This window comes from Halichoeres trimaculatus, unplaced genomic scaffold (assembly GCF_033239565.1).
Source record: "Halichoeres trimaculatus isolate MK-OKI-2021-1 unplaced genomic scaffold, fHalTri1.1 fHalTri1_scaffold_9, whole genome shotgun sequence".
NCBI lineage: Eukaryota > Metazoa > Chordata > Actinopteri > Labriformes > Labridae > Halichoeres > Halichoeres trimaculatus.
In genome coordinates this window covers 37,322,803-37,346,514 of record NW_027437188.1, presented here as the reverse complement: position 1 = coordinate 37,346,514, position 23,712 = coordinate 37,322,803, and the positions used below count along the sequence as shown (strand labels likewise).

Below are 23,712 nucleotides of genomic sequence, written 5' to 3'. Positions count from 1 at the left end.
TAACTCGTTAAATGACGGTTGAGGAGCTGAGCTCTCTGATAACGGCTCGCGGCGTCCTGGTTTCTGTTTGGACCCGCCCAAAACCATCTCCTCAGTCTCACACCTTCACTATAAGACGTTATTCTTCATAATCTACGTGTGAAATCAGCTTCCTGTGTGAAAAAACTCAACTTCTCTTTGAGGTAAAGGTGAAAACTCCACAGGAGGAAGTGTGAGCTGTTTGTAAACTTTAGCTTTCACCTCTCGCTGACGTCTTTCAGTCCAAAGTGCGAGGAAATATGATATTTGTCAAACTCCTTTCTCCTTAAACTTCACTGAAACATGTCGTTTTATCTCCATGTAGATGATTTTCCTCTGTGATGTTATTTAACCCCCTCGCTGCAGATGATTGTAACCATAGAAACGCCTCGTCTTCCTCACCCTACCTTCAAATCTGAGCTGAGCTGAGAGTCGAGACATCAAAACACGTTTTGATTTGTCCCAAACAATAGACGCGTTATGTAGAGAGAAGACTCTTCTGGAAAGTTCTGATCCACGACAACAAACGTAAACAGAGAGGAGCCTGTGTGTGTTTCCAGTTCATAAACCCACTTGACTCCTCTTCCTCTCCTCCTCCGCTCCTTCTGAGGAGGAGGAGAGACCCCGTTCTGGGTCTGAGATCAAAGACGCTGAGCACTCCTCCTCCTCCTTCTTCTTCTCCTCCCCTCATTTAATCCAGGAAGAGTCTCAGGGTCTCATTAAGCCTCCCTCGTCCTCCTGCTCAGAGCTGTCCCTGACGAGGTTTCTAACAGAAACAGAGTCACGTTCACTCAGCTTAAATGTCAACTTTCTGCACTGTGTGGTCTTTCTGATCAGACTGAATATAGTTTGTCTTTCTTTAAAACAAGCTGACTCAAAGTCTGACAATAAGAAAAACACTTTTTCACATGGCTAAACCCAGTGTGTGTAGTGTGGCTAACATTAGCAGAGCTAGCACCAGCTTGTAGCTCCAGTCCAGGGGTCTTTAACCTGTGGCTCTCTGGCTTCTTGTAGCTTTAAAAATATATATTGTGACACTGACACTAAATAAAATCCTGTGTTAACATTTAGTTGAACTAAATCTTCATCCCATCTGTCAATAAAGCCTGCCACCGCTCTACTTCACCTCCTACAACATCAACAGCCCACCAACTTTCCATGCACCTGTGGCTAACCTCAAGTTTTACAGCCCTGGGAAGATAACTACATCTACAAAAAGACTCATCTGGAAGAAAATACTGATTTTAATTCATTTAACTGACAACCTGTCGGATTAATATGTGGCAAGACATTAGCAAACAACACAAAATAATGAGCTGAGCAATATCATCAATAAATCAAAACTGTGCCTGTGTTCTTAAACTGTTTCTTAAAATATCTGCTGCATTTTATTTCATGAACTTTAATGTCTGTTGCTGTACTCTGTGACGTGTGCTGCTGCCTCCCTTGACCAAGTCACCTTTGTAAAATAGGGCTCGACCTCAATGGGTCTTTTACCTGGTTAATAAAGGTTAAATAAATAAATAGGTTATCAATTGAAAGTATTCTTGATAGAGTTTAATTCAGAATTTTTGCAAAAATTTCAGAAAATTCAAAAATGTCAAAATTTGCTATAAAATGTTACAATTTCAAAAAATAAAAATTTTGCACATTTTTGAATTTTTTTTTTTGCTGGATTATCAAATTTTAGTTTTTCTTTAAAAATAATTCTATAAATTTTTAAAATTTAGATTTTTTTTTACTGGATTATCAATTTTTAGTTTTACTTGATAAAATTTCTACAAATTTTTGAAATTCTTTTTTTTCGGCTGGATTATCAAATTTAAGTATTTCTTTTATTTATTTATTTTTTAATTTTTTAAGTTTAATTTTTTTTTTGCTGGTTTTACGAATTTTATATTTTCTTGAAAATTTTTCTACAAATTTTTGAAGTTTAATTTTTTTTTTTGCTGGATTAGCAAATTTTATATTTTCTTTAAAATTTCTACAATTTTTTAAAATTTCTTTTTTTTTCTGCTGTATTATCAAATGTTAGTTTTCCTGTTCAGATTTTTACAAATTTTTGAAGTTTCTTTTTTTTTGCTGGATTATCAAATTTTAGTTTTTCTTTAAAAAATTTCTACAAATTTTTGAAATTTCAATTTTTTTTTCAGAAAATTTCAAAAAAAGAAAATTTTGCCTTTTTTATTCCTATTTGTTTTTTGAAATTTGCAATTTATTAAAGATAATGAAACCAAAACATCACAAGTACAATTACATAAATACAAAAAACTTCTTGTTTAGATTATTATTCTCTAGATAACCTTTGTCTACAATTTTATACACCTTTTAGTAATCTTTGTGGGGATAAAGTAGTTTAACCACACACAGCTGAATAACTACAACTTTATATGTATTCGATCTTGAAAGTAAGGGATAATCAACATGGACGTATCATCTGTGGATCTTTGGAGCCTTTTAGCATCATAACAATCATAACATCGAAGCCATTTGTCAGAGCTCTAAACTTTGTACCTGACGTCTCAATGTTCACCGGCCGTTGATGCTAAAAGGAAAATGTTTCTAACAGGAAGTTGGGGCTAAATAAATGAACTTTGTCCACATTTCCCAGCAGTGGACGGTAATCTGGACTGTAATCTGGACTGTAATCTGTAAACTCAACCATGATTATCTCCTGTTGTCTAAAGGACGAGGCTGACCCATATCTTCCAGTCATTGGCTGAAGGAAGTGGATCTCAGAATGAGCAGGGTTAGCTCTGATGCTAACTGGTTTCTGTTGATCTGGTGTGTCTGGTCCACGGTTTGGTTATTCTCAGCCTCAGGATTCCTCACACTTTAACAGAGGTTTTCAGTCTCGTCTCTTATCTGTGGCAGTACACGTGAGCAGAGGATCACAGTCACTGAAGGAAAAGTTTGAAAAGTTAATAACATTGTTTTTAAAATGAGGGAAGTTGGATTTGGATGTTTTCACACAATCGTTGTCGCTGGTTTGCCCCCGCTGACTTCCCGTCCGGTTGCTTCACACCCCCTCACGCTGATCACCTTTTAAGGAGCAGGGATTTTCTTAAGTGACCCTTTTAAGGCCTCACACATACTTTAGAGGATTAATATTTTAATCTGCAGGTGATTTCTTAAGCCCAGAGTCCTGTCTGTGTGTGTGTGTGAAGTAGATCATGGGGACAGAGCAGGACGAGGGTTCAGGCGCTGAAAGGATGTCCCAACGAAAACCCCGTGACGGTCTGATCCTCCCAAAAGCTGTTTTCAGGTTGTCACATAACAAAGTGTGATCGTCGTGGATTAAGAAACGAGCTCAGGGAGTTTGTGGTGAACAGTGTCAACACAACGTTACACAACTGAGCAGCTGAGGATGTTTCCAAAGACAGCAGCAGATTTTATCAACACACAGCAGGAGACACAGCCTAGTGTGGGGTTTGGGATCTGAGGGGTCAGAGGGTCAGAGGCTCCAGGAGTCAGAAGCTCAAGGAGTCAGAGGGTCTGAGGCTTTAGGGGTCCAAGGCCCCAGAAGTCCGAGGCTCCAGGAGTTTGAGGGTCTAAGGAGTCTGAGGTTTTAGGGGTCAAAGTGTCTAAGGTTTTAGGGGTCAAAGGCTCCAGGAGTCATAGGGTCAGAGGTTTTAGCGTCAGAGGGTCTGAGGTTTTAGGGATCCAAGGCCCCAGAAGTCCTAGGCTCCAAGAGTCAGAGGGTCTGAGGAGTCTGAGGTTGTAGGGGTCACAGGCTCCAGGAGTCAGACGGTCTGAGGTTTAAGGGGTCTAAGGGTCGAAGGTTTTAGGGGTTGTAGGCTCCAGGAGTCAAAGGGTCAAAGGCTTCAGGAGTCAGAGGGTCCGAGGTTTAAGGAGTCTGAGGGTCAGAGGCTCCAGGAGTCAGACGGTTTGAGGTTTTAAGTGTCTAAGGTTTTAGAGGTAGAAGGCTCCAGGAGTCAGAGGGTCTGAGGAGTCTGAGGTTTAAGGGGTCAGAGGGTCTGAGGTTGTAGGGGTCACAGGCTCCAGGAGTCAGATGGTCTGAGGTTTTAGGGGTCTAAGGGTTGAAGGTTTTAAGGGTCAAAGGCTCCAGGAGTCATAGGGTCAGAGGTTTTAGCGTCAGAGGGTCTGAGGTTTTAGGAATCCAAGGCCCCAGAAGTCCTAGGCTCCAAGAGTCAGAGGGTCTGAGGAGTCTGAGGTTGTAGGGGTCACAGGCTCCAGGAGTCAGACGGTCTGAGGTTTAAGGGGTCTAAGGGTCGAAGGTTTTAGGGGTCAAAGGCTCCAGGAGTCAAAGGGTCAAAGGCTTCAGGAGTCAGAGGGTCCGAGGTTTAAGGAGTCTGAGGGTCAGAGGCTCCAGGAGTCAGAGGGTTTGAGGTTTTAAGTGTCTAAGGTTTTAGAGGTAGAAGGCTCCAGGAGTCAGAGGGTGTGAGGAGTCTGAGGTTTAAGGGGTCAGAGGGTCTGAGGTTGTAGGGGTCACAGGCTCCAGGAGTCAGATGGTCTGAGGTTTTAGGGGTCTAAGGGTTGAAGGTTTTAGGGGTTGTAGGCTCCAGGAGTCAAAGGGTCAAAGGCTTCAGGAGTCAGAGGGTCAGAGGTTTAAGAAGTCTGAGGGTCAGAGGCTCCAGGAGTCAGACGGTTTGAGGTTTTAAGTGTCTAAGGTTTTAGAGGTAGAAGGCTCCAGGAGTCAGAGGGTCTGAGGAGTCTGAGGTTTAAGGGGTCAGAGTGTCTGAGGTTTTAGGGGTTGTAAGCTCCAGGAGTCAGAGGGTCTGAGGTTTTAGGGGTCTAAGGGTCTAAGTGTTTTAGGGGTCAAAGGCTCCAGGAGTCTGAGGGTTGATGTATCATTGAGCAGTCACCACAGATCACAGACGGTAACTTTCATTTTCTCTGATAACTCAGATAAAAGTGTGTGTTCAAACTCCCCCATGGTCTCTGGTGATCTAAAAACAGCCTGGACACACACACACACACACACACACACACACACACACACACACACACACACACACACACTGGTTTCCGTCGGTGTAATCTGACCCCTGCTCTGACTCTTTGAGCAACAAAGAGAGGAAGAGGCATAAATAAATGAACAAATAGCCACTCTGCTCGACACTTTACCCCTCCTTCCTCTCCTCTCTTATCCTCTTCCCTCCTTGTTTCCTCTCCTCCCTCCTTCCTCTGCCTTAATGGCAGCAAGCATTGCTGCTTGAAGCTGTGAGACTTTCTGATGACTGTCATGTCGAGCGTCTGTGTCTCCTCTTCCTCCTTTCTTTGGGTTGTTGGAGGCTGTAAAGGTTTGACCCTCAGAGGAGGAGGAGGAGGAGGAGGAGCAGGAGGAGGAGAAGGAGGGGGGGGCTTTGGACAACATGTTCCCTTCATGTTTCGGGGCTCTTCAGGATAACTCGTCCTGTTAACCCACAAACATCCTGAGCCTCTCTGATCCCTGAGTGATTTCTCCGTACGCTGACAGGGCGCAGGGTCTGAGGGTGAAACGTGATGAAAAATGATCAGTGCTGGTTTTCTGAAGACAAACCCAGCTTCTGTGAATCAGCAGTAAAACGAGGAGTGACTGAGGGAGAAGAGGCAGTTTTACTGTTTCAGGCAGCGTGGAGCAAAGAGCAACAGATGTTTCTGTGTCTGAGTTTCAGAAACGGCTCAAAGTGAGACTGAAATAACCACAGCATGATGCACGTTTGGAAAAATGGAGCTTTTTGTTTTGACATTTTCTGTCATATGCACAAAGAAAACCAAAGTCTATCCACTACGTCTCATTAAACTACATTATGGCTGTGCATAGGCTACGTTTGTCACCCCAAAGCTCTGATCACTGCAAAAACTGAAATCTGATCAAGTGTTTTTGTCTTATTTTAAGTAAAATGATCTTATTGGACTTGATTTGAGCCACATTAAACGAGAGCTGCGTGCCTCACTCTCACATGGTGTGCACAGTTAATGACGACTTGTCATACGCTAGACCAAGGGTCTTCAACCTGTGGCTCTGGAGCCTCATGTGGCCCTGTGACTCCTCTGAAGTGGCTCCTTGTAGCTCAAATTTTTTTTATTGAAATGAAGAATAGTTATTTTTCTTATGGAGGGTATTGATGATTAAAGACACTGACACTAAATAAAATCATGTGTTAATATTTTGTTGAATTGAATATTCATCAGCAAATTTTTTTGACATAATTTTTTTTAATTTAGAAAAAAACATTTTTTTTTAAGATTTTGCATATTTTTTTTTCTAATTTTTTTAAATGAAGCAATTTTTTTGAAAGCACAATTTTATTTTGCAAATTTTTGACATTTTTTGACATTCCAATTTTTGGGGAATTTTTTCACATTTCTGTAAATTTATTTTTTTTAAATCACAAGTTTTTGAAATTTTGAAATTTTTGAAAAATTTGGGAAATTATTGAAGTGTCTTGAATTTTGCAAAGCATTAGACATTACAAATTTTTCTATTTTTAAAAATATTTGCAAATTTAAAAAAAGATTAAGACATTACTTGTACAATTTTATAAACACAAAAAACTTCTCGTTTAGAAACTTTTTATTCCGTTTTTTTTCCTGTGTTAAGAATTTTATCCACTTTTTTGTCTTTATTGTGGAGATAACGTAGATTTTGTGGCTCCTGAATGACTTTAATCCAGGTGAGCTGAGGGGAACATGTTCCTGGGTCAGAAGCAGAGTTTGCTGATGTTGACGCAGCACGTAACACTGCAGAAAACTGACCACTGGTCGTCTGGATCAGAGACACCTGAGGGACAGGTGAGCTGTGATGTCATCAGTCTGTGACGATGGACCAATGAGGAGGGTTAAGCTCACTGAGGGGGGAGGAGTTAGGAAAAGAAATAGGGAACACAGAGGAAAAGACTAAACAAACTCATCCTCTTTCTTCCTCTTCCTTCCTCCTCTTTCCCACATTCATCACCTCCTCCTCCTCCTCCTCCTCCTCCTCTTCATCCCCTGGCTTCCTCTCTTGCGTTTGTGTTAAGGAGTCTCCCTCAGCGAGACGAGCAGCGAGCGTCTGGATGCACACACACACTCGATGAATTAGTGTGTGTGTGTGTGCTGCGGTGAGAGACTGTCCCCACATTATAGCTCAGCCTCACTGACTACCTGTCAGCACATGCAGCGAGAGGGAGGCTCCCTGTGTGTGTGTGTGTGTGTGTGTGTGTGTGTGTGTGTGTGTGTGTGTGTGTGTGTGTGTGTGTGTGTGTGTGTGTGTGTGTGTGTGTGTGTGTTAATGATCACCTGTCCAGACTTGAGAGGATAATGAGAGCCGAACACCCTCTGCCTGGTCTTTCTTCTCCTCCTCCTCCTCTTCCTGCTCCATCCTCCGTCCTCCTCCTCGTCTCTCTGATCCTCTCTCCTCTGGGGGACACTCTGGTTAACGCCTGAAGTTTCTTCCTCTCTGCGTCTGCGTCCCCACTGATCTTCATCATTCATGGTTTCGGTTCACCCATTCACCCGTTCATGGTGAGCCCTCAGGTCTCAGCGTGGCCCCTGAGAGCTGGTGTCAGGTTCCCGTCCTGCAGCAGCTCTGCAGCAGCAGCGTCGTCTCCTGTTTCAGCAGCGTTATCAGAACAGAGCTGCAGAGACTGGAGCTGTTTCTCTTCCTGGCTCTGGATTATTTTGGAGCACAGCTGGAGAAAGGAACCGTCATAAAGTTTATTTTAACACAACAGATTCTCCGTCCACTGTGAGGAGTTTTTAACCAAGCTTGAAAAAGTCTCACTCTGAAACATTTGCCTGATCATAATCCACGATTCACAATGAGATTATCACAATGAGATTATCAAAATCTGTCATTTCAAAGATCTGTTCCTCAGTATCTGTGGGAAACACCTTTAACAACACCATGCCATCAGCAAACGGGAAAGGAAAAAGAAACACGCTAAAGACTACAACAAGAAATAAAAACTAAAACAACAGCAAAAACAACAACAAAAAAATCCAAAGGCTAAGAACTAGCTTAAGGCTAAAACATGAGCTGAAGGCTAACAACAAGTTAAAACCTAAAGACAAGCTAAAATCTAAAATCAAGCTAAAAGCTAAAAACAAACTAAAGACTAAAACAAGAACTGAATGCTAAAACAAAAGCTTAAGGCTAAAAATGAGTTGCAGGCTAAAAACAAGCTTAGGGCTAATAATAAGCTAATAATAAGCTAAAGATTAAAACAAGAGCTTAAGGCCAAAAATGAGGTAAAAGCTAAAATTGAGCTTGAGGCTTATAACAAGGTAAAGACTAAAACACAAGCTAAAGGCTAAAATGAGTTGCAGGCTGAATATGAGCTAAAGGCTGAAACGATTCAAAGACTAAGATAAGAGCTAAAGGCTAAAAATGAGCGAAAGACTAAAACAAGAACCTAGGGCTGAAAGAAAAGCTAAAGGCTAAAACAAGAACTTAGGGCTAATACAAGAGCTAAAGGTTAAAATCAAGTTAAAAGCTAGTAACAAGCTAAAGACTAGAATGAGTTGCAGGCTAAAAATAAGCTAAAGGCTTAAAACGAGCTTGAGACTAAAACAAGAGCTCAAGGCTAAAAGGGAGGCAAAAGCTGAAAACGAGCTACAGGCTAAAAACAAGCTAAAGGCTAAAAACAAGCTAAAGGCTAAAAATGCGTTTAAGGCTAAAAACGAGCTTAAGATTAAAAATGAGCTAAAGACTAAAACATTTGCTTTGATAATTAGAGTCTCCAAAAATAAATGAAAGCCTTTAAAGAGTCAGGTCTTTATGACAGAGGGTGCTCATGGGAAACAGAGTCTTTATCTTGCACAAACACTACCTATTCTGGCCACAGGTGTCTGTGTCACCAACATTAAATGGATTGTCTTCTCAGAGACTTGGAGTTTTACCTTTATGTAACATAGTTTGATTAAAGTTAGCTGAATTAGCAGTTAGCTTACCTGCTAATGTGCAGGGACATTTAGCATGTAGAGGAGAGAACTTCACTTTCTGTTGTGTCTGTGGATCAGATTCATGAGTTTCAGCGTCCGGTTTGCTGCAGACTTTATCCCCAAACCTGTTGGAGGATTTCTCCATCACGGAAACTTCCTGATGCTGCGTGGGTGAACGTGTGACATAATGAGTGTGAGCCTGTTTGTATGTGTCGCCGTGGGAAAACGCTCTTAAACCAGCTCCTGGTCTCTGTATGTTGGAGAATAAAGGCCGACCTGTGCTCTGCGGCGTTTGAAGCTCCACGCTCTGTGACAGCAGTTAGCAGAGCTGCTCAGTCGCACGCCACAGCCCCGCTTTAATTGGCCTCCTCTAAGAATAGGAGGCCTTGTGTCAGGCCAGGCCAGACTAGTAGCTGAGCTTTATTCACCCAGCCAGGCCAGCGGGGTTTGGCACTGCAGAGTCTGGTACAGCCCAGTCCAGTCTAGTACGGCTCTGTCCAAGTTCCTTGAGGTTTAACCTCCTGCCAGCAGGTCCTCATATAACTGCTTTAACTAGCAGCAGCAGAGACGGCTCCTCGGAGCAGCAGGCGTTCATCTGCAGAAGAAGAGGAGGAAACACTGCTGCAAAGACTGCACAGGAAGTGTGTTCAGCAGCTTCATGGTGTGATAGCATCTGTATTCATTGTCTGATTTAGATGAACTCCACAGTGAGTGTGTGTTCCTCAGGGTGTGAGACGGAGAAGTGCTGAGGAAACATCAGATATGATCCTGAACGAGACAGGAGGTCTTTCTGTGTGTGTGTGTGACCTCACACTCAGCGCTCTGCTGTCACTTCATCCTCCTTCTTTGTTTTATTTTCATTTAATCAAACATAATTTGACACAAAGTGAGAAGGCGTTTGTTTGAAGTGTGTGTTAGCGTGTGTGTGTTAGTGAGTGGTTAAGGCCGGGTGTTGACGTGAGAAGAGACGAGCTGTCACAGAAACAGCAGCCTGTCAGTGTGCAGAGTGAGCTCATCGTGGAGAGAAAAGGGTGTGTGTGTGTGTGTGATAGTACAGAAAACATGCATGCACACACACGCACACACTCTGCTGACATCATGCTGAGAAATGTTCTTCAGTTGAGCAATCACATTGTGTTCAACCTGAATCATTCTTCACAGGTAGAGGACGACACACCCTGATCTGTGTGTGTGTGTGTCCGTGTGTGTGTGTCTGTGTGTTGTACAGTCAGAACTCTACACATGCATCGAGAGCCTGGGTGTGTGTGTAATTGTTGTGAATGTGAAGCTATAAATAAATACAGTATCAGTGAGCTATACGCTGATGTTAGGTGCGTTTGTTGACCTGTGAAGATGTCGTCTGTGTCTCTTGAGCACATTCCTGTTTGAGGTGTGGTGTGTGTGCGAGTGTGTGTGTATGTGTGTAAAGGTGAAAAGAGTGACAGTCTCAGTTTTTATAACCCCATGTTTTTCACTCCAGGTGTCACTGAATCATCACCTGACCTCTGTAAGCTGATAGAGGAGGGTAATAAATTTATTCATCTTTAAATCAGATCAGAGAAATCTGTCCAGAGCTCTTTCATGTCTTTAAATTAAAGTATTTATGTTTAGCAGCATTAATATAATTTGATGAAGCGGATGTCAAAGTACAAAGCTGAGAACCTGCAGTTCCTTGAGTGTCCACTTGGGGCTGTCTCCAACTAAACTGTAGAGCTTTACACTAAACAATAAACAAACACTGTAAAATTGTACCAGGATTTCATGATATTCATCACCTCTAGTATTTCACAATATTTTTTTTCAGCAGCTTTGACTGTTATGTTCACAGTTTAATTAGGGCTGAAGGCACTATTTTTTTTTTGTCAGTTTCTTTTTTATTATTATTCCGCACCCCACTAAATTGCGTATTAGAGACCCTAAACATGCTCAAAAACTCACCAAAATTTGCCACACACATTATAGGCACCCAAAATTTACTTATGATACCAAACATGACCCCCAACATCCTATAATATGCTCTCTGGAAACACTAAAACGGCCCTAGTTGCCACTAGGAATGTTGTAGAGAGAAGAAACTAACGTCAAAATGTTCGTCTCATTGACACACAAAAATAATACACTGAAACCCCTGACCTATCTCCAACAGGAAGCAGGCAATTTGCCTTTCAAAATAAGCTTTCACCACTTTTTTACCCTTTCTGCAAAAATGATCTCCTCCTAAACCATAAGTGGTATCGGCTTGAAATTTGTACAAGTGACAGACTAGACCCTGCTTTACAAAAGCTGTGCAGGAAGTTGTTATTTCGTACACGGTTTTTGAATAGTAAGCCCTCAAAGTTGGTGAACGCTCTCAGCTCTCTCCATGTAAACCGATGGGAAATGACTTTTCAGGTTGGGAGGGGTGCCACATTTTAGCCTCTAGACAAAAAAGTAAAAGTTGTACAGCTTTAAGAATGACATGAATGGATTCCTGACAAAATTTCCTACAAGAATATCATATTTTAACACAGATTAGGTCAAAATTCTGGTCTATATGATGAGTTGTTTGTAAACTTTTGTAAATTTGTGAATAAGAATCCTCCCTCTGCAGTTTAGTGATGATGTCACACAGTGATCAGGAGTTTCGAAATGATGTCACTCAGTGATTAGGAGTTCCGTGCAGCTGGTCATGTGACCTAGCATAGGAAATAATACATGGTATCAATTGTTGCCAGTTGAGGGGAAACGGGGCTGGTCGCAGCTTTGATATTGATCCCGTATTTTATTGCAAAATAAAAACTGGCACAGAACATAACTGTGAACTACTTTTATTGATCTATTTATTTAAATAATAAAATTAATTTAATTTATTTTTTCAGTCTGAAAGGGCTAAATTACATAATCCTGCATGGTCACACTGCTGGTGTGTAGCCTGTGTGTTCATGTGTGTGTGTGTCTCCGTGTTTGCGTGTTAAAGATCAAAGCTGCTCCTCCTTCAAATGAGTGGTATCTGCCTGAACCCTGACCTTTGACCTCATCAGCCCAGAGATCAGGGTTGAAAGAGTGTGGAGGTCACTTTAAGACTCCTTTACATTCATATCCATATGGAAGAGAGTGTTTGCGTGTGAGTGTGTGTGTGTGTGTGTGTGTGTTCGAAGAGAGATCAAACAGCTGCTGCCCCCCCCACCGTCTCAGTCTCAGCTGTAAATCTTTCACATCTTCAGCTCACGTCCAGAAACACACTCACACTTTCTGCAGGACGCCATCAGGACTCATGAATGAGCTCATCAGTCAGAGGGACCCTGTGACTCAGACTCCTCAGAGCCAGGATCTGATCCGCCCCCTGAACGGGGATTTGGCTCTTCAGGATCAGACTCTGTTTTGTGTATCACAGTGACCCGCCTGATGTTAACACACGGCCTGGTTTATCAAACATCCAGGCAGTTTGGGCGCTGGAAGCGGCTTAGAGCTCATCACGGTGATCACATGTCGGGGTTTAAACGCTACGATCCAGCTGTAACCGTAACGCAGAGGACGTTATGTAACACACACCCAGGGATGAGCGCTCCACGCTCACACACCAGCTCAGCTCTCCTGCTCCCACTCAGCCTTCAAGCTTGTTGTTGTGTGTGTGTGTGTGTCCTCAGCTCAGGTCAGAGATCCTCCTCCTGAGCGTCAGTGTGTGTGTGTGTTTGTGTGTGTGTAGCCACCACAGAGCGGCAGCTTTAACAGGCTTCACTCATCCCATCTGGTCCATTTACTCTCAGCATGAATTAGGGTCAGTTCACGTTTAATTCGGTCAATTCAGGGAGTGATTACCCTCAGATCGTTTGGAGGCAGAGAAACGATCCTAAAAACAGCGCTAACACAGCTGAGTCTGGAAGTTTTTGGTCCGTTATTCCTCAGACAGATGGTTTTAGTGGGTTCAACGGTTTGTTCACCTCAAGTTTGTGTTTTGGAGACGCTGCAAAAAATGTGTCGATTGAGTCAGCGTTCAATGAGGAACCTCTGTGTTTGAGCGGGTTTTCAGTTTCTCATTTTGTGGCTCTAAAGCAAAGGATGAAAGAGTTGTCAGTGGTTTAAAAATAAGAAATTAGATTTTCTTGAATTCAATTATATTAGAAAAAAGAGTTGAAAAACAGCCGTGGGGTCTGAGAGGAAGATAAAAATACCTTTGGACATATTTTAATAAAAATGTGTTTCTTGAAGGATCAATCAGCTAGAATTTGTATAATTTTATGCTCCTTTAAACGAAGTTCTATATAATTATCATTATTATTATTTTAATTATTATTATTGTTATAAATATTATTATTATTATTTTAAATCATAATTCTTTTATTTTTATTCTTTTATTTTTATTTTTTATTATTATCATTTTTTTTCATTTTTTTCTTATTTCTTGTTGTTGTTATTATTATTATTATTATTGTTATTATTATAATTATTATTGTTACGATAATTATAAATTATAATTAATTATTTTTATTTTATTATTTTTATTTTTTATTCATTTATTTATTTCACATTATTATTATTATTACTATTATTATTGTTATTGATAATAATAAAAATAATAATAATAATAATAATAATAATAATTATTATTATTATTATTAATAATAATAATATTATTATTATTATTAATAATATTATTAATATCAATTTTATTATGTTTATTGTTCTAGTTATCATTGTTATTATAAATCATAATTAATTATTTTTATTCCTTTTTATTAATTTTATTTTTATTTTTATTTTTAAAATTTTATTGTTATTATTTTGTAGTTTTTAGTGTTTATTTACAATAATTATAAGGAGCGAGTGTGGTTCAAACCAGAGTCGAATTCCTTGCTTTTTTGAAGATACTTGTTGTATAAATGCTGTTCTGATTCTGGTTCTGATCCTGAAGGTTCAGGAACTACTTGTAAACCTGCCCAGGAACTAGCTGTTAACTGTGGTCCATAGTGTGTCCGCGTTTTCACCATGAGCTGAAGACCTGGGTAGATTATGTAAATCAGGCAAAAAATAGAAATAATTTGACTACACATCCTCACCAGTAGAGGCCAGTAAGACAGTGATGGAGGCCTTTAGCGAAGATGCCACCACAGAATAAAATACAGGGATCCAAAGAGAATCACGTCAATGGATTTGTTGACTCTCAGGAGGAAAAAAGCGTTTATGACGAAGCCGTTAATTAATTTGTTACCCTGAACTAAATTTAGACCCAGTTCCTGCAGTTGAAAAGCGCCTTTTTCATCATCTCTCTTCCTCTTCCTGCTGCTTGTTGGACTAAATCTCCAGGAGCCAAAAACTTTTTGTGTCTATGAATTATTTAAACACCCAAATGTGTCCAAAGAGGTCCCAGATTCCTCTTTAATATTTAAAATCAAGCTTCTCATATCCAGCTGTTGGAAAATCAGCTTCTTGTGACCCACTCTGCTGGAGTTACCACATGACATCACTTCAGAGGTCGATCGGTGTCACAGTTTTATGAGCGTCAGTAACGGGAAGGAAACAAACTCAGCCTGATGAGGAGGAGGAGGAGGAGGAGGAGGAGGAGGAGGAGGAGGAGTGTGGAGTCCATTCAGAGTTTCTGTGTGAGCTGTAATCTGTGAGAGCGTGTCTGTGCCTGTCAGCAGCGCCACACCTTGATGTCCCTGAGTGTCGGCAGGTCGCTGGAGGCACGCTACGTTTGACGGACGCTCAGAATAACAGGAGAGACGAAGGAGCGCCGTCCTCTCATCAGCTCGCTCAGGCTGTGACGGTGAAGAGTGACCTCTGACCTCGCTGAGGGGATGACGGTGTCGTCTTTGTGTCATGTAGCGTGCAGAACGTAGAGTCCTCGGGCTCTCTGCAGGTCTCAACCTGTAGCTGTTTGTCTTTAACGCCGTCCTGCTCTCTGACACACTCCACATTCCCTGAGATCAGACCTGAAGCTCCTCACTCAGCAGGAGAGACTGAGGAGGCGCTTCAGGATCATCGTCACAGGAGGCCGTGAGCCAGAAAGAGATGTTTCGTTTTTTAAATCCTGCTCCATGAATGAAACACGTGTTGATGATGTTTCCGTCTGTTTTTAGCTCTCTCCTCTCTCCGTCTGTCTCCTGTCTGGTCGTTGACCTTGTGGCGTGACTCGACTGACAGTGATAAATTCAGCTGCTCTCTGATTGGCTCCTCTGAGCTAAACTGAGCTGCAACTTCCTGTTGTTTCAGCGCCACTTCCTGCTGCATTGTTGTCAAATCTAAGTGTGTGTGTGTTTCAGTGTGTGTGTGGCACAGGGGGCATTATCTCCTCCTCTGTGTCCGTGTGTGTGTTTGTTTATGTGAAATCAACCCCCCCCTCCCGTCCTCTCTGTGGTCCAGTCTCATAGAGGGACCCCTCTCTGTATGTATATATGTGTGTGTGTGTGTGTGTGTGTGTGTGTGTGTGTGTGTGCTGTGGGACGGTCTGGGGGAGGGTCACAGAGCCGCAGTGGGCCGAGGAGCCAGCCCGGGGGGTGAAGGCTGCTATTATCCGCGGGGCTCAATGGGCGCTTTGTGCCGGTGGTCACGGCGGGCCGGTGGGGAGAGGGGCATGGCGGCGAGCAGCGGCCTGTCATAATGTTGTTCAGCACAGAGCAGGAGAGGGGCAAACGGGAGTGGGACGGCGTTCAGGGGTTACTGCTCACATTTTCTTTCCAATTATCTTAAACACATGTGGACGTCCTCTCAGCCAAACACAAAGAGAGACGATTTTTAGCCGCTGCTGGTGTCAGATTACAGACTCCTGAAAACACTAAACTAACAGTTTATAACCACGTTAAACATCAAATATCATCGTTAGGTCATATCATACTGAAAATGTATTTTTTATTCGTAAAAGGTCAGAAAAAGGTGCAAATCTCTGTTTTTGCATCCAGAAGTTGAAGAATCTGAGCGGCTGAAGACGTCTGTGTCTCTGAGATAGTTTAACCTCCACCAAGTCCAGTTTCTGAGGGTTTCCACTCTTATTTTCAGTTCAGACTAATTTATTTATCCCTGAGGGGCAATTACACGTCAGTTCAACCCTTAAAGAAACACACAATGACAGTGACATATTCATGGGGAGATGGGAATGGGAGGACTGGGAGGCGCCAGTGTGCCCAGTGCCCTGTTTCAGTAGATGTTAAAAAGAATACAAGAGGTAAGGGGAGGGAGAAAAAAACAGAAAAATAAAACTTAAGAAAAACCCAAACCAAAAAAAGAAGAAACAAAAACGAAAAGTAATTTATAAAAATAAAAATAAAATAAACCAAAAAAATAAAATAAAATAAAAAAGAAATAACTAAATAAAATTGAAAAAAAACATAAAAACAACCAACAAAGAGGAAAAAAACAAAAGAAAACCCAAACCAAAAAAAGAAAAAACAAAAAAAAAGACAAAACAAAAAGAAATAAATGAAAGAAATACATACAAATAAAATAAAGCAAACAAAAATAATGAAAATAAAATAAAACAAAAAACAAAAACCCTAAAAAAAAACAATCATAAAAAAAGAAGAAAAAAACAAAAGAAAAATCAAAAACCAAAAAAAATAAAATAAAATAAATAAAAGAAACAAATAAAAATAAAAAACCCTAGAAAATATAAAAGAAACAAATAGAAAATAAAACAAAATACAATAAAATAAAAAAAAATAAAAACAAAAATTGTTGAAATAAAAAAAATTAAACTACAATTACATTTAGTTATTGTGCATTTGTTGTCTCCAGTACATTTACACGATATCTTTCTTGATGCTGTTCAACATAATATCTGTCCCCTTTTTTTTTTACCCAGTATTTTGATTTGTCTCTTTTTTTGTATCAAATAGCAGACCAAACCACAACATAATCACCGTATTGTGAATATTTATGGGTAAATAAACCAAAGAAAGTAAAGTTTGCAGCTCAGACAGCTTTCCTGACGGCGTGCAGAGCGTCTGATGAAACCATGAGTGGACAACAGGAAGGTTTCCACCTCCCCAACACTTCCTGGAAACACACCCACAGAGTTGACCACTAAAACCTGAGCTGGATCAGCTGAAGGAGGAAGAAACTAACATGAAAAGCTTTAATACAGCAGCTGAAAGTGTATAAAAACATTTTAGAAAGGACACAGAAAGAATGGGTTTCTTCTTGGTGGTGACTTCCTGTGGGGAAATGAGGTCTCTTCCTTTTCCCTCCTTCTTGTCACGTACCCTACGTTTCCTCTCTGTGAAGTGAATCAGCACAAACTGGCGAGCTGGTGGTGAAAAGCTCTTTTTGATAAACATTGTGACATTTAAAAAAAGAAATCCTCTTTTCAGTCTGAAGCGGCGTGCAGGCTCTGAGCGAGTATTTGTGGTTGCTTGGCATTTTTACGCTCTCCTCCTGGATTATCGGAGAGGAAACAAAAAAAAGCTCTGAAGTGTTTTGACACGCTGATTGATGATGTGTCATGGCGGCGGTTTCTCTGCAGAGTGGCGTGACAGAGCTCCTCCACAGTCCCGTGCCTACCTCGGTGCCACGAGCGCCTTCACGATCGGATGATTGGAAACACGTCTGCGAGGAATGTCGGCGAACCAGCGGCTCCCAAACACGGACGAATGATGTGTGTGTGTGTGTGTGTGTGTGTGTGTGTGTGTGTGTGTGTGTGTGTGTGTGTGTGTGTGTGTGTGTGTGTGTGTGTGTGTGTGTGTGTGTGTGTGTGTCGCCTGTGATTTGGTTTCATGAAGGAGATCCGGTTACACTTATCTCAGATGTTTGGGTCTGGTTTCCTGGACCAGGGGCTTTGGTCTCTCATGGTGGGTCTGGACTGGATCTGTTTACCCTGCTCAGGGACTCGGCTCCATGCGTGACCGCGGCGTGCTGAAAGCTAAATGACGCTCAAACACGAAGAGTGTGTGTGAGAGCTGACGTGAGCTCTGATTTGTTTCCCTCCAAATGTTCCCGAGCTCATAAAAACTGCTCCTTCCTTCCTCATTGTGCGGTAAGATCTGACTCCGCCCCCTTTCTCTGACACTTCCTGTCTTATCAAAGCAGCTCTCTGACCTCCCTTCCCGTCCATTCAATTCCATTTTTTCTGCTTTATTCTGGATTCAAAGAAGTTTATTGTGATAAAAGCTGCACAAACGCCGAGTACTCACAGCCACTTCCTGTTCCTGCGCTCTCTTTCAGACCTTCACTGCGTGGTGTAACTCCCACCTGAGGAAAGCCGGCACGCAGATCGAAAACATCGAGGAGGACTTCAGAGATGGGCTCAAACTCATGCTGCTGCTGGAGGTCATCTCAGGTACTCACCCTCATCATCCTCATCATCCTCATCCTCATCTGAGAGCGCTGCAGTCACGATCAGCCTCAGGAAAAGTTTGTAATTAGGTCTAAGAGGCAGTTTGGGATCAGATTAATGTCTCTGAGGTTCACACACAAGCCACAAGGAAGCTGTCCAACACACACACTGACACACACTGACACACACTCACACTCTGCAGAGACCACGCCCTGCAGAGACCATGCTCAGATCTCCACCAGGAGCTCCAGAGATGGAGGAAGACGTCCTGTGGAGGTTTTCCTCTTTAATCACGGGTTGCAGCGAGCAGAGAGGAATCCTCCGTGGTTATCTGGACTCCTCTGTCACCTCGTTATGAACTTTTGACTCCTTAGCTCTTCCTGCTGTAGCGTTAGCATCCTGAGCATCATTCTGCTGAGCCGGTGGAAACCCACACACACACACACACACTCACACACTCCGTGTTTGTTCCTCTGTGTCTGCAGGAGAACGGTTACCCAAACCTGAGAGAGGCAAAATGAGGGTCCACAAGATCAACAACGTCAATAAAGCTCTGGACTTCATCGCCAGCAAGGGAGTCAAACTGGTGTCTATTGGAGCAGAGGGTGAGCACACACACACACACACACACACACACACACACACACACACACACACACACACACACACACACACACACACACACACACACACACACACACACACACACCCTTTAATAGGTCCTCTTCCTCTAACGTTCACTGTGCTCAAATTAAATGAGGGAAATTAAAAGAAAGATTCCTCAAAGCGCCCAAAACATCACTTCATACATCCTGATATCGCTAACACAACTTAGCTCATTGATGAATTAAGGATTTTAAACCTGTCTATTTATCTGTTCCTGTATCTAACAGCCTCTCTTTATATCCTACACTGCAAAAAACTGAAATCTTATCAAGTGTTTTGTCTTACTTTCAGTAGAAAAATGCCTTTTTAGACTTAATCTGAGCCACATTCACCGGACCAGTCCAGAAAAATGTCTTGTTTAAGCTTATTTACAAGAGAACAAGAGAAAGGTACTTGTTTTAACACAGTATTCTAGCTTAAAGCAGGTTTATCTTCTTCCATTGGCTTGTGTGGAGCTGGCTCCTCCTCTCCCATTCATTCTAATGGGGGAGCTGAAACAGCTTCTTTGGGGTTCACAAACTTTAAGGGCTCGTCATTCAAAAACTGTTTGAGAAACTTCAAATTCATGCAGAGCTTTTGTAAAGCAGGGTTCACTCTGTCATCTGAGTGAATTTCAAACCGATACCATTTACGGCCTAAAAGAAGATAACTTTTGAAAAAAAAACAAAATGTGGTAAAATTTTACTTTGAAAGGCAAATTGCCGGCTTCCTGTTTGAGATAGGTCAGGGGTGTCAGTGTATGATTTGTGTGTCTTAATGAGACAAACATTTTGACGTTGGTTTGATCTCTCTATGACATTCCTACTGCCATTGAGAGCTGTTTTAGTGTGCCTAGGTGGCGCTAGAGAGCACATTTTGGTATGTTGGGGGTCAATTTTTTGTATTTTGGTGAGATTTGACTCTAATAACATATTACAGAGTAAACCATTGTGATTTTATTGATTTCATCTGGCCCTCACAGGGTCTGCCCTGGGATAACTGACCCATGCTGTAAAGCTTGTTTTTTCTTCTTCAAAGGAGACATTTAGGTTTTTTCACTTGCACATATAGTAGCAGAGTTACAGTAATTTAAAGAGCTCCTATAAAATGGGAGCAGCAGCGTTCCTGTGGGTTTTAAAAGAGTTAACAATGCCACTATCTATTATCTTCACCACTTCACCCCACAAACTTGCACAGAAAGGTTCCTCCCCAGCCAGGGAATCGAACCAGGAACCTTCTTGCAACAGTGCTAACCACTGCACCACCGTGCAGCCTGCTCCTGATTCATCCTGCACAAACAGTTAGACAGATTAAAGATCAGTGAGACACACACATACACACACACACACACAGCCTTCTGTGTGTGTGTGTGTGTGTGTGTGTGTCAGGGTCAGATGGAGCAGAGTGACCTTCTTCCCGCTGCAGACAAACATCATTCCTGCAACATGACACTCAAACTGAAGACAATCGAGAAACACAAAGTTGCCAAAATACTGCAATCTGGCACACACACACACACACACACACACACAGAGTCATAGCACACACACACACACACACACACACACTGAGTTTCTGGCCTTCTGTGAAAGCGGCCCACTGAAGGTCATCCTCTGGAAACTGGCAGAGAGAAGAATGTAGAAAGGAGGAGCGAGGAGTTTGAGGCCGGCTGTGCAGTCAGACTTTCCTCCACGCTCTGAGAGATTTATGATTCTCTGACTTTAACCTGAAACATGTGCTCTGAACTTCACCTCTGGAGCTGTTTGGCATCTGTTTGGCAGGAAGCAAACATTTCTACCAGATCAGACTCACAGCTCAGTGGAAATGAAAGTGAGACTGAAGTACGTTACGGCGATGGAGGAGGAGGAATGAGAGCGATGTGGGCACAGGCTCAGCTGACAGACGGCTCTGAGGGTGTGATCGATCGGCTCGTGGATGGAGAAAGTCAAATATTTGAGCTATGAGAGGAATCTCACCTGCGCCACATGCCTCTCTGTCCCGCTCAGTGTTCGTCTCAGGTTCATCAGCCTGAAAAGTATCTGTGGATCGTGATGGGAAGCCTGAGAAGGAGATGACTGTAAACTCTGAGTGCACTGAGTTAATGTGTCAGGATGCTGAGTCAATAAAGAGTCAATAAGAAACATTAACGTGCTATGAGAAGAGTTAACGCTCGGTTAAATTCACTCTGGATTCAACAATTGTCTTCTAGAAACCAACAGGCTGCGTTTTCTCTCTGCAGCTCCAAGTCGGAGTGTGTTTTGTGAAAGAAACGAGTGTGTAAGCCTCACACTTTGAGGAGAAAGCAGGAGATTTGGCAGCTGTGAGGCGCCCAGTGCAGTTGCGTGTGGGCGTGTTGGCATTATTAGAAGAAACAGCAGATGTAAGGTTGTAAAAACAGAAGTGATAGAAGAGCTCTGCAGTCCAGAGTGAATCTAGAAGAAACGGAGAGGAAGCAGAGACCGATCAGGAGCCGTTTTCGATGTTGACGTATGTGACCGTCCGTGCAGGCTGCTCAGTGAACTCCTCCGCTCCCTGCTGGGTGGGATGAGGAGCAGGAGGAGCAGGTTTATCCCTGAGCAGGAGCAGAAACTGGTCAGTGACACGCTCAGCTGCTGCAGGACGCTGCAAACACAGGAAGGCTCGTCGTTAGCTGCCTGATCCTTCAGTGATGTCATTTTCATACATTTGCCTGTTCACAGTCCACGACTTTAAAGGAGATTAGGAACGCCAAGACTGGTTATTTCAATTATTTATTCCTGGGAACACTGGTCCTGAAAGAGAAGTATCAAAAAGTTGATTGGCTGTCCTGCTATTGGTTGTGTGTATAATTTATTCAGTTATTTTGTTATTTATAATTTCTTTATTTTTAATCTCATTTTATTGTATTTCCCTTTTTTTGTCTTTTTTTCTTTCTATTTATATCATGTTTCCTATACTAAAATTCACATGCATAATTATTATTATTATGCATCTTGAAAATCTCAATAAAAAAAAAAAATCAGGATTTTTTTTACAATTTTATTTTTTATTTTTTTGGTTAAAAAAAAGTCTCGTTTTTTTAAAATAATTGAATCTTTTATTTCAGTCTTTGTTTATAATCTGGGTTGGAAAAATGTTACCGGTTTTCTCCAGCAGGGGGCGAAATGTTTCCCTCTGACTCATGTGAAGTGAATTTTTAAGAAAATTGGGCTTCTGATATGGTCTGTAGACATCATCATCTTCATCAGTCAACTTTTTCACATGGTCTAGTGTTAGAGAAGCAAACTAAAAATAGGAAAAATTGATGATTTAAAATTGATTAATTTACCCAAAAATCGTTAAAGAATTTAATCAGGGGGAAAGCAGATCGTCCCAGCCCTGAAAAGTAGAGCTAAAAAGAAAATCTCCTTTGAAGACCAAACACATGCCTGGGTAAGAGTCACATTTTTATAACAGTGGGTGAAAGTGCTCATGGGAAATGGAGTCTTCATCCTGAGAAAACACAGACGATTCCAGCCACAGGTCTCACTCAAAAATTCTGACAAACCCTGCCCCAAATCATAACAGGACCACAGAGCCAGAACCAGAACCAGCACCAGAGCGCTCTCCAGCGTCACACTTTAGTTTCATACACAGCCATCAAAGTGTCTCAAAACACCTTAAGATGTCTGAGAAATACATAAATATATAATATATTTAAGAATTGAAAGCCTTTAATATATAATAATAATATTATTATTATTATTATTATTATTATTATTATTATTATTATTATTATTATCATTACTATTATTATTATTATTATTATCATTACTATTATTATTATTATATATAAGATTAAAAAAAGAATAAAAATAAAAAAATAGAATTACAAGTATTAATTTTTTTTAATTTAAATTATTTAAAAATCCAAATAAACTTTTTGTAGATGGAGGAGTTTTAAATTTTCATTAGTCATTTTTATTTAAAAAAAAATCTTTTGATGTATGTAAATAAAAATAAAATATTACATAATAAAATTAACATCCAGCTTCAGAAATCAGACTATGAACTCAGTCAGACTGAGAACAGACTGACTGAGCTGGATTAACACACCTAAATTGTGAGATTTCTATCAAACCGAAGTTGATAGCAGCAGCTCTCTGTACGTCTAAATTTCCCCCCAGAAGAAGAATTTGATGACCACGAGAAACAGGGTCGCTGCGCTCTGACACAACAAACAAACAAACATCATGAGATCCAACAGTTTTTCAGACATCATCTTCAGAGAGATGTTTCCTCTTCAGGTGAACAGAAACTGGTTTAATACACAAACAGATTCACTTATCAGAAAGGACACAGCGCCACCTAATGGAGCGGAGCCTGATTCTCTCTCCTGCATGTTTACACAGACAGGAACAGACCCCCTGCTGTGACTTTATGATCCAGCTATGGCCTTAGTTTCACCGCTGTGTGTGTGTTAACATACTGACAGTAACAGACAGTCCTCACAGAGACTCAGAGCGTGACCTTAACATGTTTGAAGCGTGTTTCATTAACTCTGTTGCGTGTCTCTGTTTGCAGAAATCGTGGATGGAAACGCGAAGATGACCCTGGGAATGATCTGGACCATCATCCTCCGCTTCGCCATCCAGGACATCTCTGTAGAAGGTACGACGCCTTAGATCTGCTAAAGAGCACTTCAGAAACTGGTTCAGTGTCTGAGCATGAATCAAGCTAACGATCATTTCTTCATGAGAGCGTCTAAACCAGGGGTCTGCAACCTTCACTTTCTGAGGAGCCGTTTCCCCTCAGCTCAGCTGGATTAAAGTCATTCAGGAGCCACAAAATCTACTTTATCTCCACAATAAAGACAAAAAAGTGGATAAAATTCTTAACACAGGAAAAAAATCTAGTGGATAAAGAGTTTTGAAACGAGAAGTTTTTTTGTGTTAATAAAATTGTACATGTAAAGT

General features: G+C 41.4%; 1 protein-coding gene across 8 annotated transcripts in view; it reads left to right on the top strand.

Annotated features, from left to right (window-relative positions):
* The window catches only part of actn4 (actinin, alpha 4), a 79,883-nt gene that overhangs the window by 29,784 nt on the left and 26,387 nt on the right, over positions 1–23,712 (top strand). For all 8 annotated transcript variants that reach the window (XM_074678745.1, XM_074678746.1, XM_074678748.1 and 5 more), the window contains exons 2-4: positions 18,022–18,136; positions 18,619–18,738; positions 23,321–23,407. In XM_074678745.1, the coding sequence (XP_074534846.1) occupies positions 18,022–18,136; positions 18,619–18,738; positions 23,321–23,407 (322 nt within the window). The remainder of the gene's footprint in view (positions 1–18,021; positions 18,137–18,618; positions 18,739–23,320; positions 23,408–23,712) is intronic.